This window comes from Rattus norvegicus, chromosome 16 (genome assembly GCF_036323735.1).
Source record: "Rattus norvegicus strain BN/NHsdMcwi chromosome 16, GRCr8, whole genome shotgun sequence".
NCBI lineage: Eukaryota > Metazoa > Chordata > Mammalia > Rodentia > Muridae > Rattus > Rattus norvegicus.
Genome location: NC_086034.1, coordinates 24,996,818 through 25,014,852, shown reverse-complemented (window position 1 = coordinate 25,014,852; position 18,035 = coordinate 24,996,818). Strand labels below are relative to the sequence as shown.

At 38.9% G+C, this 18,035-nt stretch overlaps 1 protein-coding gene across 1 annotated transcript; it reads right to left on the bottom strand.

Annotated features, from left to right (window-relative positions):
• Window positions 1-11,523: 11,523 nt before the first annotated feature.
• Window positions 11,524-11,982, bottom strand: LOC134482358 (elongin-C-like). The gene has a single exon (XM_063275847.1). The coding sequence runs from the start codon at window positions 11,959-11,961 to the stop codon at window positions 11,551-11,553; it is 411 nt and encodes a 136-aa protein (XP_063131917.1). The 5' UTR covers window positions 11,962-11,982; the 3' UTR covers window positions 11,524-11,550.
• Between the last annotated feature and the right edge of the window lie 6,053 nt (window positions 11,983-18,035).

Sequence of the window (18,035 nt, the reverse complement as noted above, 5' to 3'; positions counted from 1 at the left end):
TGACGATTTTTTGAATTTCCTCTGATTCTGTTGTTATGTTTCCCTTTTCATTCCTGATTTTGTTAATTTGGACACACTCTCTGTGTCCTCTTGTTAGTGTGGCTAAGGGTTTATCTATCTTGTTCATTTTCTCAAAGAACCAGCTTTTGGCTCTGTTGATTCTTTGTATAGTCCTTTTTGTTTCTACTTGGCTGATTTCAGCTCTGAGTTTCATTATTTCCTGCGTTCTACTCCTCCTGGGTGTATTTGCTCCTATTTGTTCTAGAGCTTTTAGGTGTGCTGTCAAGCTGTTGACCTATGCTCTCTCCTGTGTCTTTCTGCAGGCACTCAGAGCTATGAGTTTTCCTCTTAGCACAACTTTCGTTTTGTCCCATAAGTTTGGGTATGTTGTACCCTCATTTTCATTAAATTCTAAGAAGTCTTTAATTTCTTTATTTCTGCCTTTTCTAGGATATCATTGAGTAGAGCATCGCTCATCTTTAATTTCTTTCTTCAGAAGCTTGAAGTTCTTATCATACAGATCTTTCTCTTGCTTGGTTAAAGTCACACCGAGTTATTTTATATCAATTCGGACTATTATGAAGGGTGTCATTTCCCTAATTTCTTTCTCGGCTTATTTCTTTTTTGTATAGAGGAAGGCTACGGATTTCTTTGAGTTAATTTCATACCCAGCCACTTTGCTGGAGGTGTTTGTGTATTTTATGTATTTACATTTTAAATGTTATCCCCTTCTTTGCCTCTCCCATTCCTCTCTACAACCCCTGATTCTATGAAGACTTTCTTAATATATAGAGCATTAATGTTAATAGACAGTACTGGAAAATTAATCATAAGACAAATTGTCAACTTTGGGACAAAAATATCAATAATGAATATTAGATCAATATTACCTGTTTGCTAATGGATAAAAGACATATTGAACAGGAACTGTGACCATGCCCCCTCACAGAAGGTGAGTGAGGACCTTCTGTACTGTTGATTTTGCACTGATATACATGTGACGGTCAGAGATTGCCATTGACTTCCTCTCACTTTCCACACACGTGGAGCTAAGTGTGTAGTGGTCAGAGGGCAGAGCCAACTGACGGTTCTGTTCTACCACATTGTGGCTTCTGAGGACTGAACTCAGGCCATCAGGCCGCCCTGTGGGTTCCACCTCTAGTCCCTCTGTTCTGGAGACAAACTTTACTCTCCCACGTTCCTGGTGTTATTGATTTACTATCTTGGAGCACATTGATACTCACACTTGCAGGCAAGTAAGCTTTGGGGCTCCCCTTATCCCCACATCTACAGTCAGTTTCTCAGGGCAAATGTTTTACCAAGTGAGTTTTACCTGCCACCACAACCCTTCATTTTTTTGGGAGGGGTTTGTTTGATTTTTTTTTATTTCCATTTCAAATGTTATCTCCTTTCCTGGTTTCCCATCCCTGTACAGCCTATCACATCGCCCCTTCCCAATTTCTATGTGGGTTTTCCCCTACCCATCTACTCACCTCTTCCCACCTCACTGCTTTAGCATTTTCTTACACTGGGGGATAGAGCCTTGGCAAGACCAAGGGCTTCTCCTCCAATTAGTTCCCAACAAGGCCATCCTCTGCTACATATGCACCTGAGGCCATGGGTCAGCCAATGTGTACTCTGTAGATGGAGGGACATCTGAATTCTTTCCAGCTCCTGGCATTTACAAATAAGGGTTCTATGAACAAAATGGAGCATGTTTCCTTGCTATATTTTGGAGCCCCTTTTGGGTATATGCCCACTAGGGGGTATAGCTGGTTCCTCAGGTAGTACTATGTCCAATTTTCTGAGGAACTTACAAACTAATTTCCAGAATTATTTTGCCAGCTTGCTCTCCCACATACAGTGGAGGAGTGTTCCTCTTTCTCCACATCCCCGTCAACATTTGTTGTCACCTTAGATTTTGTCCTTAGTCATTCTGAGTGGTGTGAGGTCAAATCTGAGCATTTTCTTGGTTTGATTTTTGCTGATGATTAAGGATGTTTAATAGTTCCTTAGGAGCTTCAGGGCCATTTGATATTCCTCAGCTTAGAATTCTTTGTTTAGCTCTGTACCTCATTTTGTAGTAGAGTTATTTGATTTTCTGCAGTCTAAACTTCTAGATTTCTTTATATATATTACATATTACCCTTCTATCAGATATAGGATTGGTAAAGATCTTTTCCCAATCTGTTGTTTTCCATTTTGTCCTAATGACAGTGTCCTTTTCCTTGCATAATCTTTGCAATTTTTTGAGGTCCCATTTGTTGAATCTTGATCTTAAAGCATAAGCTATTGGTGTTCTATTCAGGAAATTTTCCCTAGTGCCCACGTGTTCCAGGGTCTTCCCCAATTTTCCTTTTATTATTTGGAGTGTATCTTCTTCTATGTGGAGATCCTCAATTCTCTTGGATTTTAGCTGTGTACGGGGTGATAAGAAACATTTGATTTGCATTGTCCATGCTGACTGCTGGTTGATCCAGCAACATTTGTTCAAAATGCTATATTTTTTCCAGTGGATGGTTTTAGGTCCTTTGTCAAACATCAAGGGCCCAAAGGTGTGTGGGCTCATTTCTGGGTCTCCACTTCTACTCCATTGATCTGCCTGTCTGAATCTGTACCAAACCATACAGGTTTTATCACTATTGCTATATAATACAGCTTGAGGCCTGGGATGGTGATTCTCCCAGAAATTCTTTTATAGTTGAAGATAGTTTTCACTATCCTGGATTTCTTGTCATTTCAAACAAATTTGCAAATTGCTCTTTCTACCTCTATGAAGAATAGAGTTGAAATTTTCATGGGGATTACATTGAATTTGTAAATTCCCTTTGGTCAGATGGCCATTTTACATTTTTATTCCCGTCAATCCATGAGCATGGGAGATCTTCCCATCTTATGAGATCTTTTTCAAATTCTTTCTTCAGAAACTTGAAGGTCTTGTCAAAGAGATCATTCACTTGCTTGGTTAGAGTAACACCGAGGTATTTTTTTAACATCTGTTACTATTGTGAAGTGCATTATTTCCCTAATTTCTTTTTGAGCCTGTTTATCCTTTGAATAGAGGAAGGCTACTGATTTTAGTGGTATTTCTTCAAGTTTATCTCCATTTAGTTTGATGTTGGCTACTGGTTTGCTGTATATTGTTTTTACTATGTTTAGATTTGGGACTTGAATTCCTGATCTTTCCAAGACTTTTAAAATGAAGGCTAGCCTTCATTCTTTTTTTTTAACTTTAAATATATTATAGCTTTTATTAGATACAAATTTATTTAGATTTGTTTTGACTGTGGCAAACTTAACTAGCTCCAGAGATAATGTTGGCAATTTTGAATCAATCCCTTTCTGTGAGCACACAGTGGCATTACTGAGCTAATTAATGTTCTGGAGCCATCTGGAGCTAGACAGGATTAGTGTCTCAAGAGGGACAGATAAAAGCCCTTTTGGAGGCTTCTATCCTATTCTACAGTGCCCGTATCTAAAACAAACCACGAACAGCAAAATCCCATAAATCAGTTAGTCAGTAAATAGATAATGTGATACCTAGAAAAGCAATACATGAGTATCAAGCTACTCTTTGGTTGGTGTTTTAGTCTCTGGGGACTCTGCGATTCTGGTTGGTTGATAGTGTTGTTCTTCCTGTGGTGTTGAAACCCCTTCAGCTCCTCCAGTCTGTTACCTCCTCCTCCTCCTCCTCCTCAGGCTGCTGCTGCTGCTGCTTTATTCCCTTTCCTAGTTTCCTCTCCATATGCCCCCGTCCCCTCCCCCTTCCCTATAAGGGTATTCTCCCCCCAAACCCACACCCTTTACAACCTACCCCTATATTCCCCTGCACTGTGGGTCCACCCAGGGTAGGACCAAGTGTTTCCCCTTCCACTAGTGTTCAACAAGTCTATTCTCTGATACATAAGCAGTTGGAGCCCTGGGTCCATGTATACTCTTTGGGTAGTGGTTTAGTCCCTGGGCATCTCTGACATTGTTGTTCTTATCGGGTTGCAAGCACCTTCAGCTCTTTCAATCCTTTCTCTAATTCCCCAAAAGGGAGTCCTGTTCTAAGTTCAGTAGTTTGCTGTTAGTGTTCACCTCTGCATTTGACATGCTCTGTGTGTCTCTCAGGAGACATCTATATGCGGTCTGTGTCATCACACATTTCTTAGCTTCATCAGTCAAATGTAGTTTTGGTGGCTGTATATGTATGGGCCACATGTGGGCCAGGCTCTGAATGGCTGTTCCTTCAGGCTCTGCTCTAAACTTTGCCTCTATTTCCCTCCTATGGATATTTTTGTTATCCCATTTCAGAAGGAGTGGAAGCATCTGTATTTTATTCATCCTTTGTCATGAGCTTCATGTGGTCTGTGGATTGCATCTAGAGTAATTCGAGGTTTTCGGCTAATATCCACTTATGAATGAGTGCATACCATGTGTGTTTTTCTGTGATTGGGTTACTTCACTCAGGATGATATTTTCTAGTTCATTCCATTTGCCTATGAATTTCATGAAGTCATTGTTTTTGATTGCTGAGTAGTACTCCATTGTGTAGATGTACCTTATTTTCTGAATCCACTCCCCTGTTGAAGGGCATCTGGGTTCTTTCCAGCTTCTGGCTATTATAAATAAGGCTGCTATGAACATAGTGGAGCGTGTTTCCTGGTTGTTTGTTGGGGCATCTATTGGGTATATGCCCAGGAGAGGTGTGGCTGGGTCCTCAGGTAGTGGAATTTTCTCAGGAACCTCCTGGCTGATTTCCAGAGTGGTTGTACCAGTCAGCAATCCTACCAACAATGGAAGAGTTTTCCTCTTTATCCACATCCTGGCCAGCATCTGCTGTCACCTGAGTTTTTTTATCGTAGCAATTCTTACTGGTGTGAGTGGAATCTCAGGGTTTTTTGATTTGTACACCCCTGATGACTAAGTATGCTAAACATTTCTATAGGTGCTTCTCAGCCATTTGATATTCCTCAGCTGAGAATTCTTTGTTTAGCTCTGAACCCAAATTTTAATAGGGTTATTTGGCTCTCTGGACTCTAAGTTCTTGTTTTTGTTTTTTGTTTTTTTTTTTTTTTTGTATATTTTCGATATTAGCCCTGCATCAGATGTAATATTGGTAAAGATCTTTTCCAAATCTGTTGGTTGCTGTTCTGTTCTATTGAAAAGTATCCATTGCATTACAGAAGCTTTGCAGTTTTATGAGTTTCCATTTGTCAATTTTTGACCTTAGCACATAAGCCATTGTTGTTTTGTTTAGGAAAATTTCCCCAGTGCCCATTTGTGTGAGTCTATTCTCCAGTTTTTCTTCTATTAGTTCCAGTGTATATGTTTTAATGTTGATGTTCTTGATCCACTTGGACTTAAGCTTTGTACAGGGAGATAAGAATTGTTTGATTTGTATCTTTTACATGCTAACCTATTGAATGAGCACCATTTATTGAAAATGCTATCTTTTTACAAATGGATGGTTTTTGCTCTTTGTCAAAGATCAATTGACCAAAGGTGGGAGGGTTCAGGTCTGGGTCTTCAATTATATTTCACTGATCTGTCTAGCTGTCTATGTTACTAAACCATACAGCTTTTTTTCCACTATTGCTCTGTAATACTGCTTGAGGTCAGGAATGATGATTTCCCCAGAAGTTCTTTTATCATTGAGTATAGGTTTTGCTATCCTGGGTTTTTTTTATTCCAAATGAATTAGTAAATTGCTCTTTCTATGTCTGAAGAATTGAGTTGGATTTTTGATGGGGATTGCAGTGAATTTGTAGATTGCTTTTGGCAAAATGGCCACTTTTACTATATTAATCCTGCTAATCCATGAGAATGTGAGGCCGTTCCATCTTCTGATATCTTCTTCAATGTCTTTTCAGAGACTTGAAGTTCTTGTTATACAGATCTTTCACTTATTTCGTTAAAGTCACACTGAGGTATTTTATATTATTGCGACTATTGTGAAGGGTGTCATTTCCCTAATTTTACTCAGCCTGTTTTTCCTTTGAGTGGAGGAAGGCTACTAATTTTTTTTTGAGTCATTTTGTACCCAAAAATTTGCTGAAGTTAATATCAGGTTTTGTAATTCTCTGGTGGACCTTTTGGCGTCACTTAAATATACTATCCTATCGTTGGCAAATAGCCATATTGTGACATCTTCCCTCCCACTTTGTATCCCTTGACCTCCTTTTGTTGTCTGACTGCTCTGGCTCGGAATTCCAGGGCTGTATTGAATAAGTAGTTACAGTGCAGGCAGCCTTATCTAGTCCCTGATTTTAGTGGGATTTCATCAAGTTCCTCTCCATTTAGTTTGATGTTAGTTACTGGTTCACTGTATATTGTTTTTACTATGTTTAGTTATGGGTTTTGATTTCCTGATTTTCCAGGACTTTTTTTTTTGTTGTTTTCTCTTTATTACAAAATATAACATTTATGCAATGAAATATTGTACCTGAGCCATACCTTTTACATAATAAAGTATAAAATGTATGTGCTACTGAAAAAGATGAGTTCATTATCATATAATGGATAGAAGTTATATAATAATTATAAGATAAAACCATTAAATACACATATACTTTATAGTAGAGAAAACAATCTTTGAATTTTAGAAATGGTCCAGGGGTTAGAAACTTGTTGAAGTCAAATTTTTTTTATTAATTTGAGTATTTCTTATTTACATTTCGAGTGTTATTTCCTTCCCCGGTTTCCGGGCAAACATCCCCCTAATCCCTCCCCCTCCCCTTCGCTATGGGTGTTCCCCCTCCCCATCCTTCCCCCATTGCTGCCCTCCTCCCAACAATCACGTTCACTGGGGGTTCAGTTTTAGCAGGACCCAGGGCTTCCCCTTACACTGGTACACTTACTAGGATATTCATTGCTTCCTATGAGGTCAGAGTCCAGGGTCAGTCCATGTATAGTCTTTAGGTAGTAGCTTAGACCCTGGAAGCTCTGGTTGCTTGGCAGTGTTGTTCATAAGGGGTCTTGAGCCCCTTCGAGCTCTTCCAGTTCTTTCTCTGATTCCTTCAATGGGGTCCTATTCTCAGTTCAGTGGTTTGCTGCTGGCATTCGCCTATGTATTTGCTGTACTCTGGCTGTGTCTCTCAGGAGAGATCTACATCCCGCACCTGTCAGCCTGCCCTTCATTGCTTCATCCATCTTGTCTAATTGGGTGGCTGTATATGTATGGGCCACATGTGGGGCAGGCTCTGAATGTGTGTTCCTTCTGTCTCTGTTTTAATCTTTGCCTCTCTATTCCCTGCCAAGGGTATTCTCGTTCCACACTTAAAGAAGGAGTGAAGCATTCACGTTTTGATCATCCGTCTTGAGTTTCATGTGTTCTAGGCATCTAGGGTAATTCAAGCATTTGGGCTAATAGCCACTTGTCAATGAGTGCATACCATGTGTGTTTTTCTGTGATTGGGTTACCTCACTCAGGATGATATTTTCCAGTTCCAACCATTTGCCTACGAATTTCATAAAGTCATTGTTTTTGATAGCTGAGTAATAATATTCCATTGTGTAGATGTACCACATTTTCTGTATCCATTCCTCTGTTGAAGGGCATCTGGGTTCTTTCCAGCGTCTGGCTGTTATAAATAAGGCTGCTATGAACATAGTGGAGCACGTGTCTTTTTTATATGTTGGGGCATCTTATGGGTATATGCCCAAGAGAGGTATAGCTGGATCCTCAGGCAGTTCAATGTCCAATTTTCTGAGTAACCTCCAGACTGATATCCAGAATGGTTGTACCAGTCTGCAACCCCACCAACAATGGAGGAGTGTTCCTCTTTCTCCACATCCTCTCCAGCATCTGCTGTAACCTGAGTTTTTGATCTTTGATCTTAGCCATTCTCACTGGTGTGAGGTGAAATCTCAGGGTTGTTTTGATTTGCATTTCCCTTATGACTAAAGATGTTGAACATTTCTTTAGGTGTTTCTCAGCTATTCGGCATTCCTCAGCTGTGAATTCTTTGTTTAGCTCTGAACCCCATTGTTTAATAGGGTTATTTGTCTTCCTGTGGTCTAACTTCTTGAGTTCTGTGTATATTTTGGATATAAGGCCTCTATCTGTTGTAGGATTGGTAAAGATCCATTCCCAATCTGTTGGTTGCCATTTTGTCCTAACCACAGTGTCCTTTGCCTTACAGAAGCTTTGCAGTTTTATGAGATCCCATTTGTCGATTCTTGATCTTAGAGCATAAGCCATTGGTGTTTTGTTCAGGAAATTTTTTCCAGTGCCCATGTGTTCCAGATGCTCCCCTAGTTTTTCTTCTATTAGTTTGAGTGTATCTGGTTTGATGTGTAGGGCCTTGATCCACTTGGACTTAAGCTTTGTACAGGGTGATAAGCATGGATCGATCTGCATTCTTCTACATGTTTACCTCCAGTTGAACCAGCACCATTTGCTGAAAATGCTATCTTTTTTCCATTGGATGGTTTTGGCTCCTTTGTCAAAAATCAAGTGCCCATAGGTGTGTGGGTTCATTTCTGGGTCTTCAATTCTATTCCTTTGGTCTATTTGTCTGTCTGTGTACCAATACCATGCAGTTTTTATCAGTATTGCTCTGTAATACTGCTTGAGTTCAGGGATAGTGATTCCCCCTGAAGTCCTTTTATTGTTGAGGATAAATTTAGCTATCCTGGGTTTTTTGTTATTCCAGATGAATTTGAAAATTGTTCTGTCTAACTCTTTGAAGAATTGGATTGGTATTTTGATGGGGATTGCATTGAATCTGTGGATCGCTTTTGGTAAAATGGCCATTTTTGCTATGTTAATCCTGCCAATCCATGAGCATGGGAGATCTTTCCATCTTCTGAGGTCTTCTTCAATTACTTTCTTCAGTGTCTTGAAGTTCTTATTGTACAAATCTTTTACTTGCTTGGTTAAAGTCACGCCGAGGTACTTTATATTATTTGGGTCTACTATGAAGGGTGTCGTTTCCCTAATTTCTTTCTCGGTTGTTTCTCTTTTGTGTAGAGGAAGGCTACTGATTTATTTGAGTTAATTTTATATCCAGCCACTTTACTGAAGTTGTTTATTAGCTTTAGTAGTTCTCTGGTGGAACTTTTGGGATCACTTAAATGTACTATCATATCATCTGCAAATAGTGATATTTTGACTTCTTCTATTCCAATCTGTATCCCCTTGACCTCCTTTTGTTGTCTGATTGCTCTGGCTAGAACTTCAAGAACTGTATTGAATAAGTAGGGAGAGAGTGGGCAGCCTTGTCTAGTCCCTGATTTTAGTGGGATTGCTTCAAGTTTCTCTCCATTTAATTTAATGTTAGCAACTGGTTTGCTGTATATGGCTTTTACTATGTTTAGGTATGGGCCTTGAATTCCTATTCTTTCCCAGACTTTTATCATGAAGGGGTGTTGAATTTTGTCAAATGCTTTCTCAGCGTCTAATGAAATGATCATGTAGTTTTGTTCTTTCAGTTTGTTTATATAATGGATCACGTTGATGGTTTTCCGTATATTAAACCATCCCTGCATGCCTGGGATGAAGCCTACCTGATCATGGTGGATGATTGTTTTGATGTGCTCTTGGATTCGGTTTGCCAGAATTTTATTGAGTATTTTTCCGTCTATATTAATAAGGGAAATTGATCTGAAGTTCTCTTTCTTTGTTGGGTCTTTGTGTGGTTTAGGAATAAGAGTAATTGTGGCTTCATAGAAGGAATTTGGTAGTGCTCCATCTGTTTCAGTTTTGTGGAATAGTTTGGATAGTATTGGTATGAGGTCTTCTATGAAGGTCTGATAGAATTCTGCACTAAACCCGTCTGGACCTGGGCCCTTTTTGGTTGGGAGACCTTTAATGACTGCTTCTATTTCTTAGGAGTTATGGGGTTGTTTAACTGGTTTATCTGTTCCTGATTTAACTTCGGTACCTGGTATCTGTCTAGGAAATTGTCCATTTCCTGCCGATTTTCAAATTTGTTGAATATAGGCTTTTATAATAAGATCTGATGATTTTTTTTAATTTCCTCTGAATCTGTAGTTATGTCTCCCTTTTCATTTCCTATTTTGTTAATTTGGACACACTCTCTGTGTCCTCTCGTTAGTCTGGCTAAGGGTTTATCTGTCCCGTTGATTTTCTCAAAGAACCAACTTTTGGTTCTGTTGATTCTTTCTATGGTCCTCTTTTTTTCTACTTGGTTGATTTCAGCTCTGAGTTTGATTATTTCCTGCCTTCTACTCCTCCTGGGTGTATTTGCTTCTTTTTGTTCTAGAGCTTTTAGGTGTGCTGTCAAGCTGCTGATATAGGCTCTCCCCTGTTTCTTTCTGCAGGCACTAAGAACTATGAGTTTTCCTCTTAGCACAGCTTTAATTGTGTCCCATACGTGTGGGTATGTCGTACCTTCATTTTCATTAAATTCTAAGAAGTCTTTAATTTCTTTCTTTATTTCTTCCTTGCCTAGGTTATCGTTTAGTATATTGGACCATCCTTTCATCCTTGGGCTGAAGCCTAACTGATCATGATGGGTGATTATTTTGATGTATTCTTGCATTCACTTTGCAAGATTTTTATTGAGTATTTTTACATCAATAATCATAAGGGTAAATGGTCTCAAGTTCTCTTTCTTTGTTGGATTTTTGTGTGGTTTAGTTATAAGAGTAACTGTCGTTTCAAAGAAGGAATTTGGTAGTGCTCTGCCTATTTCTGTTTTGGGAACTAATCTGGACAGTATTGATATGAGGTCTTCTATGAAGGCCTGATAGAATTCTGCAGTAAATTCATGGAGTCCTGGGTTCTCTTTGATTGGGAGACTCTTAATAACTGCTTCTACTTCTTTAGGAATTATGGTGTTGTTTAGATGTTTATCTGTTTCTGATTTAACTTTAGTACCTTGTATTTGTCTAGAAAATTGTCTATTTCCTCCAGATTTTCCAGTTTTGTTGAATATATGCTTTTGTAGTAGGATTTGTTGATATTTTTAATTTCCTCAGATTTTTTTGTTATGTCTCCCTTTTCCCTTCTGATTTTGTTAATTTGGATACACTCTGGGTATTCTTGCTAAGGGTTTATCTATCTTGTTGATTTTGTCGAAGAACCAGCTCCTGCTTTTGTTGATTCTTTGTGTACTCTTTTTTTTTTTAAAACTTGGATGATTTTAGCTCTTAGTTTTATTATTTCTTCCCTTCTATTCCTCTTGTGTGTATTTACTTCTTTTGGCTCTAGACTTTTTAGATGTGCTGTCAAGCTGCTGAGTATGCTCTCTCCTGTTTCTTTTGGCGGCACTCAGAGCTATGAGTTTTCCTTTTAGTACTGCTCTCACTGTGTCCTAAATGTTTGGGTGTGTTGTATCTTCATTTTCATTAAATTCTAAGAAATCTTTTTTTTTAAACTGGCATTATTTATTTATTTTTTGGCTTGTGAAACTTCCTTAATTTGTTGATGTAGCAAACAAATTTCAACTCTGCTATGCAAATGACAGAAGAAATCTGCTCAGCAATTAACTTTAGCGTTCAATTTCATAAAGGCAACATGCTATATGGGAAAAAATTACTAACTGAACTACAGGTATTAAATACTGAAAAAAATTAACAGTTTATTATAATTTATCTTATTTAACAATCTAAGAAGTTCACGGCCATCAGCAGTTCCAGTGCAATTTCAGGTGCAGTTGGGAATTCAGGAATTTCAGTGGAGCTGTTAGTATAGCGGACCTTGTAGGTAAAATACATGCACACTTTCGATAGCACATGTGAAGGGATCTCTCTAAAGTTGACCTCATTGGTTTCATTCTCCGCTAACTGACCTGGACCACTCAACATGGCCTTTATTGTTCCTGATGTTAATGCATGTTCTCTTTTTACAATAAATTCATGACCATCAGAAGATATTAATTTCACATACATGGCATCAGGGCCTTCACAGCCACCATAGGTTTTCTCCTCTCCATCCATTATGTTCTTATAAAATTCTATTTGATCCCAGAGGAACTTACTAGTTTCCTGGCGAGGCCGAGAAGCAGTCATCTAGTAACTTGCATCCGAAGGAAGTGCTAAGAAATCTTTAATTTCTATCATTAATTCTTCCATGACCAAGTTTTCATTGAGTAGTGTGTTGTTAAACTTCAATGTATCTGAGGGCATTCTGCCATTATTGTTTTATTGAAGACCAGCCTTTGTCCATGGTGATCTGATAGGACAAATAGAATTATTTCTATCTTCCTGTATCTATTGATGCCTATTTTTTTGACAAATTATATGGTCAATTTTCGAGGAGGTACTATGAGGTACTGAGAAGAATGTAAATCCTTTTGTTTTATTATTTAATGTTCTATAAATATTTGTTAAATCCATTTAGTATATAACTTCTGTTAGTTTCTCTATGTCGCTGTTTAATTTCTGTTTCTCTTATCTGTCCATTGATGACAATGTGGTATTGAAAGTGGACAGATGTGTCTGTCTGTCCTGTGGTCTCAGGATGTTCCATACTTCTTGGTGTTTAGCTCTCTTTTCCATGGGATTTGAGATCAGGGAGCAGTGTGATGGGCTAGGCCCTCATTCGTATTTCATATTTTTTTGCTTGAAGGGGAATTGATGGCACACCAGCATATTTTCCGAAGTCCACATGCTTCTTAATCATTTTGTTATTTTAAGGTGTTTATTAGTTGTTAAGGTAGAGCTTCATATAAATAATCCAAGAATGAATTATAGTTTGAAAATATTCTTATGCTTATTGAATATTTTCTTCAAACTCTGATTTGTCCAACTATAGTTTTTCATTCTGTCAGTCCATTTATTCCTCACATGTAATTAAATGTCTATTGTGTATAATACACATTTTAATATATCTCAAGGTCAGGTTGGGGATTTGGCTCAGTGGTAGAGCCCTTGCCTAGCAAGCACAAGGTCCTGGGTTCGGTCCCCAGCTCCGAAAAAAAAATATAACTCAAGGTCTTCCCATTCTTAAACCTTTATGTTTCTCTGCCCAGTCAAGCTTCCTTACATCATATAAATGTAAATATAGCATGAAATGACCCTTGCTTTTTGGAACTCTCATTTCATTTTGCTGAAACCTTTTTGAATCTCATATATAGGAGATTGGATGCCATAGTTTATCTCCTTCTACTTATATTTACCAAATTTAGTGTAAGTCCAGGGATACATTGACCATTTTAAAACAAAATGCAAGGTCCTGCTTTGCTACATTTTTGCTCCCGGGTTAACATGGATACTTTATTTATTACCTAAGCAATATGTTGTGATCCTAATGGTAGCAAATATAGAAAGCTTAATCATGGGCATAAAAAATGAAATTTGGATTGAAAAAGTCAAAGTATTGGTGACTGGGGATTTCAATTTTCATTTGTTTATAAAATTTACAGTGAAACAATTGGTCTGTAGATCTGCATCTGTAGGTCATGCCTATGATGTATCAATCATCTAGCTTAAGAAGCACAACATGTCAGTCACCCACAAGTCATACAGCTTATCAAAAATCTGTCCCCAACACCTACATCATCCAAAGTAAAAGCCCACAGCCTGGCTACCATCCATAAGAATTGCCCATGTCCTGTCAGTCATCCACTGGAAATCCCCTCACCCTGTCAATCATCTACCAGCAACTCACAAAACCTGTCAGTCATCCAGAAGAAATTATCACAGTCTGTCAATCAGACATAACAAATGGCCATAGTCTATTAATCACCCACAGGACATGGCGACTAACTTATATAGAAACCTCTCAGAGCCGGTCAGTCATACATTAGAAACTCCCATAGCCAGTCATTCAATGGAGAGACCCACAGCCTGTCAGTCTTTCACAACATATCTCAAAGCCTGTGGATTATTCATAGGTAGTGTCAACAGCCTATCACTCAGCCCCAGGAAACATATACCAACTTTGTCACTTGTCCAAAGGACAAGCCCATACTCTATCTGTCATTCATAGGAAATACCTACACCCTGTCCATCATTGATAAGAAATAGCCAAAGCCTGTCAACCATACATAGTATGTATCTACCATTGTTCAGTATGCATAACAAATATGCACAGACTTTCAGTCAGTCCTCCATGGTAAATGACTGCTACATGAAATCATCCATAGAAAGTACCCACAACCTGTAAGGCATTCATAGGAAAAACCAACAACCTGTCAATCATGTGTAGGAAAGAGTTGCCTGTTTGTCAGCTACATGGCACACCCCCAACTTGGTAGTCATCTGGGGGAAAAATCTACATCCTATCAATAACCCATAGGAATTGCCCATAGCCTTAGAACCATTTATAAGAAATTTCAATATCCTTTCAAACAGCCACAGTAAAGTCAACAGTCTCTCAGTCATCTATTAGAAACACGCACAGTCTGTCAGTCATCCACAGATCACATACATTGCGTGAGAGTCATCCATAGGAAAAGCTAAGTGCCTGTCATGCATACAAAGGAAATGAACACAACCAGTAAATCATGCATAGGAATCTTCAACAGTGTGTCAGTTATCAAGAGAAAATTCACACAGTCTTTCAATTATCCAACAGTATTCAATTAAGATTAAACAGAAAAATTTCCAAAATCCACAACCCTCACACACTGATATCATAAATAGGGACATGATAAACCTGGAGACAGCACACAATAAATCATGCCGAGAGCAAAGATCCATCTCTGCCTCAGGCTCCTCCTCCTACATCATTCAGACCTCAGGTTTGCCATGCAGAGCCGATCCTGTTACCATGCCTGCTTGAAATCAAATGGGGAGATGTTTGTGATGAGGAACTTCATCAATTTATTCTAATAGCTTTATAAAAATCATGTAGTGAAGGAAGCGCAGGATTTTGTTTCTGTTGACAGCATATTTTCAGAAGGGTTTAGTCCACGGTTTTTCTGCATACGGTAGCTAATTCTTCAGAGCTCCTGATAAAGCAGAAGAGTGTGTAATGTGAAAACAAGGCCCTGCCTTGTGTGTCCATTCAAGAGTCCAACCTCACCTTATTTCAATTATATTGACAATAGCAACAAGAAACGTCAGTAAAATGAAAGGAAATGCCTCATTGTGAATATGATCACATTTTACCATTGAAAGAAACACAGATGTTCAAACAATATGCACATAGAATTAATATTTAATTAATGAATTCTAGTGACATGTTTACAACGTGCCTCAATGGTTTACATTCCTTTCTTTTATTCGGTATTTTTTCCTCCATCTTTATTAACTTGGGTATTTCTTATTTAAATTTCAACTGTTATTCCCTTTGCCGGTTTCTGGGCCAAATCCCCCAACCACTCCCCTTCCCCTACTATATGGGTGTTACCCTCCCCATCTTCCCCTGTTACTGCCCTCCCCCCAATAGTCACGTTCACTGGGGGTTCAGTCATGGCAGGACCAAGGGCTTCCCCTTCCACTGGTGCTCTTACTAGGCTATTCATTGCTACCTATGCAGTTGGAGCCCAGAATCAGTCCATGTATAGTCTTTGGGTAGTGGCTTAGTCCCTGGAAGCTCTGGTTGGTTGGCATTGTTGTTCATATGGCGTCTCATCCCCTTCAATCTCTTTCAGTCCTTTCTCTGATTCCTTCAACGGGGGTCCTGTTCTCAGTTCAGTGGTTTGCTGTTCGCGTTCGCCAATGTATTTGCCTTATTCTGGCTGTGTCTCTCAGGAAAGATCTATATCTGGTTCCTGTCAGCCTGCACTTCTTTGCTTCATCCATCTTATCTAGTTTGGTGGCTGTATATTTATGGGCCACATGTGGGGCAGGCTCTGAATGGGTGTTCCTTCAGCCTCTGTTCTAAACTTTGCATCCCTATTCCCTCCCAAGGGTATTCTTGTTCCCCTTTTAAAGAAGGAGTGAAGCATTCACATTTTGGTCATCCCTCTTGAATTTCATGTGTTCTATGCATCTAGGGTAATTCGAGCATTTGGGCTAATATCTACTTATCAATGAGTGCATACATACCATGTGTGTTTTTCTGTGATTGGGTTACCTCACTCAGGATATTTTCCAGTTCCATCCACTTGCCTTTGAATTTCATAAAGTCATTGTTTTTTGATAGCTGAGTAGTCTACATGTTTACGTGAAGGCTGTTAGTTTAAGACTGACTGCCATGCAGCTAAGATCAGGGTCTTAAAGCCCACACCCACAGTGACATGCCTATTCCAACAGGGTCACAACTTCTAATATTGCTATTCCCTGGGCTTCACACATATAAACCATCAGACCCAGGATACAGTTCAATATAATAAAGACAAGATAAGAATGGTACACAGCAAATATCATTCTAAAATATTTATGCCAAGCATTCACACTAAATCAGAAATCAGAAATGTGAAAAGTATATTTGATCTTCCCCTGTTCAATAAAATCATTGAAGTCTTAGCTAGAATAACAGCACAAGTGAATGAGATAGATGTACACCCTTGAAAGAATGAAGCCAATGTCACTTTATTTAGGCCTGGGTGGTTGATATACACAAAAGACTCTAAAGCCTCCACCAAAATTCCCCTGCAGCTATTCAATTGTTCAGCATTGTATTAGAGGAAAAGCAATGCATCAAACCAAGTTAGTTTCTTAAATCCAAATACCCAGCACACTCTGCAAATAAGCAAACTAACAGATTCTCACAGATATTATAGACTAAATATAACCAAGGAATTGAATGACTTGTACAGTTAAAAACTCTAAACTTAACGTAAATTAACAGAAGAAGATACAGTAATATGGAAAGGCCCCACGCTCCTAGGTCAGAAGGATTAATATGGTGGAGTTGGATGTGATGGTTTATATTTCCTTGGCTCAGGGGTGGCACTATTAGAAGCGTGGTCCTGTTGGAGTAGGTGTGGCCCTGTTGGAGTAGGTGTGCAACTGTGTGTAAGGGGTTTAACACACTCATCCTAGCTGCCTAGAAGGCCGTATTCTGCAGGACCATCCAGATGAAGATCTACAGCTCTCAGATCCTCCTTCACCATGTCTGATTGGTGGCTGCAGTGATCCTGCTGTGATGATAACAGGTCTGAACCTCTGAGGCTGTAAACCAGCCCTAATGAAATGGTTTCCTTTTAAGAGTTGCATTGGCCATGGTGTCTGTTCACACAACTAAAGTCCTACGTAAGACAGTGGCCATAACACAAAAATTCATCTAGATAGTCTGTGCAATCCCCTAAGAATACCAACACGATTCTTTAATGACATTTAGAAATCCATCATTAATTTAATAGGTCAATATAAAGGAGCCATGTAGGTCAGCACAGTCATCAACATTAGCGCAGCTTGAGCCCTCACCGACACAGATTTGGAGTTAATACACCATAGAGGTAAAGCAATAATGAAATCTGCAACAGTATTCAAAGGCTCATAGGTTGGGAAACGTAATTAAGCATCTGTCCATAATTTTGTACACAGACAGCCATGAGTCATTGAACACCCCTGTCTGGGTTCAGGTAAAGCAGATGTCTACCCTTCAAGAGACTAGAGGCTCCAGGAAGCTTATACATATGGTGGAGTTGCTGGGCTGGGGATATCCTTGTGGAGGAGACAAGGGATAGGGGGAGGAGGTATGCAATATTGAGATGTGGAACTGTCAGGGGGTGGATTGGGAGGGGAATGAAATCTGAAGTGTAAAAGTAAATAAATAAAAAATGGCTATCTTGCTGATAGCAATCTACTGATTCAATACAATCTATCAAAATTCCAATTCAATCCTTCATAGAGTCAGAAAGATGAATTTGGAAATTCACTTGGAATAACAACAAAAAAAAAACAAGGATAGAGAAAACCATCCTCAACATAAAGAAATAATAACAATAAAAGATAGAATCACCATCCTTGACCTCAAGCTGTATTACAGAGCAATAGTTTTAAAAACTGTATGGTATTAAAAACAGAGACAAGCAGGTAGATCAATGTAATAGAATTGAAGACACCGAAATGAACAAATACTTCTATGGTCCCTTGATGTTTGACAAAGGAAATATAACCATACAGTAGAAAAAAGATAGCTTTTTCAATAATTGTTGCTGGATCAACTGGAAGTTCGCACCCAGAAGAATGCAAATTGATCTTCTTCCCTAGTGCAAAGCTCAAGGGCAAGTGGATCAAGGACATCC

Excerpts from the sequence above, each read along its gene's own strand:
- LOC134482358 (XM_063275847.1), bottom strand. The coding sequence starts at position 11,961 with ATGACTGCTTCTCGGCCTCGCCAGGAAACTAGTAAGTTCCTCTGGGAT.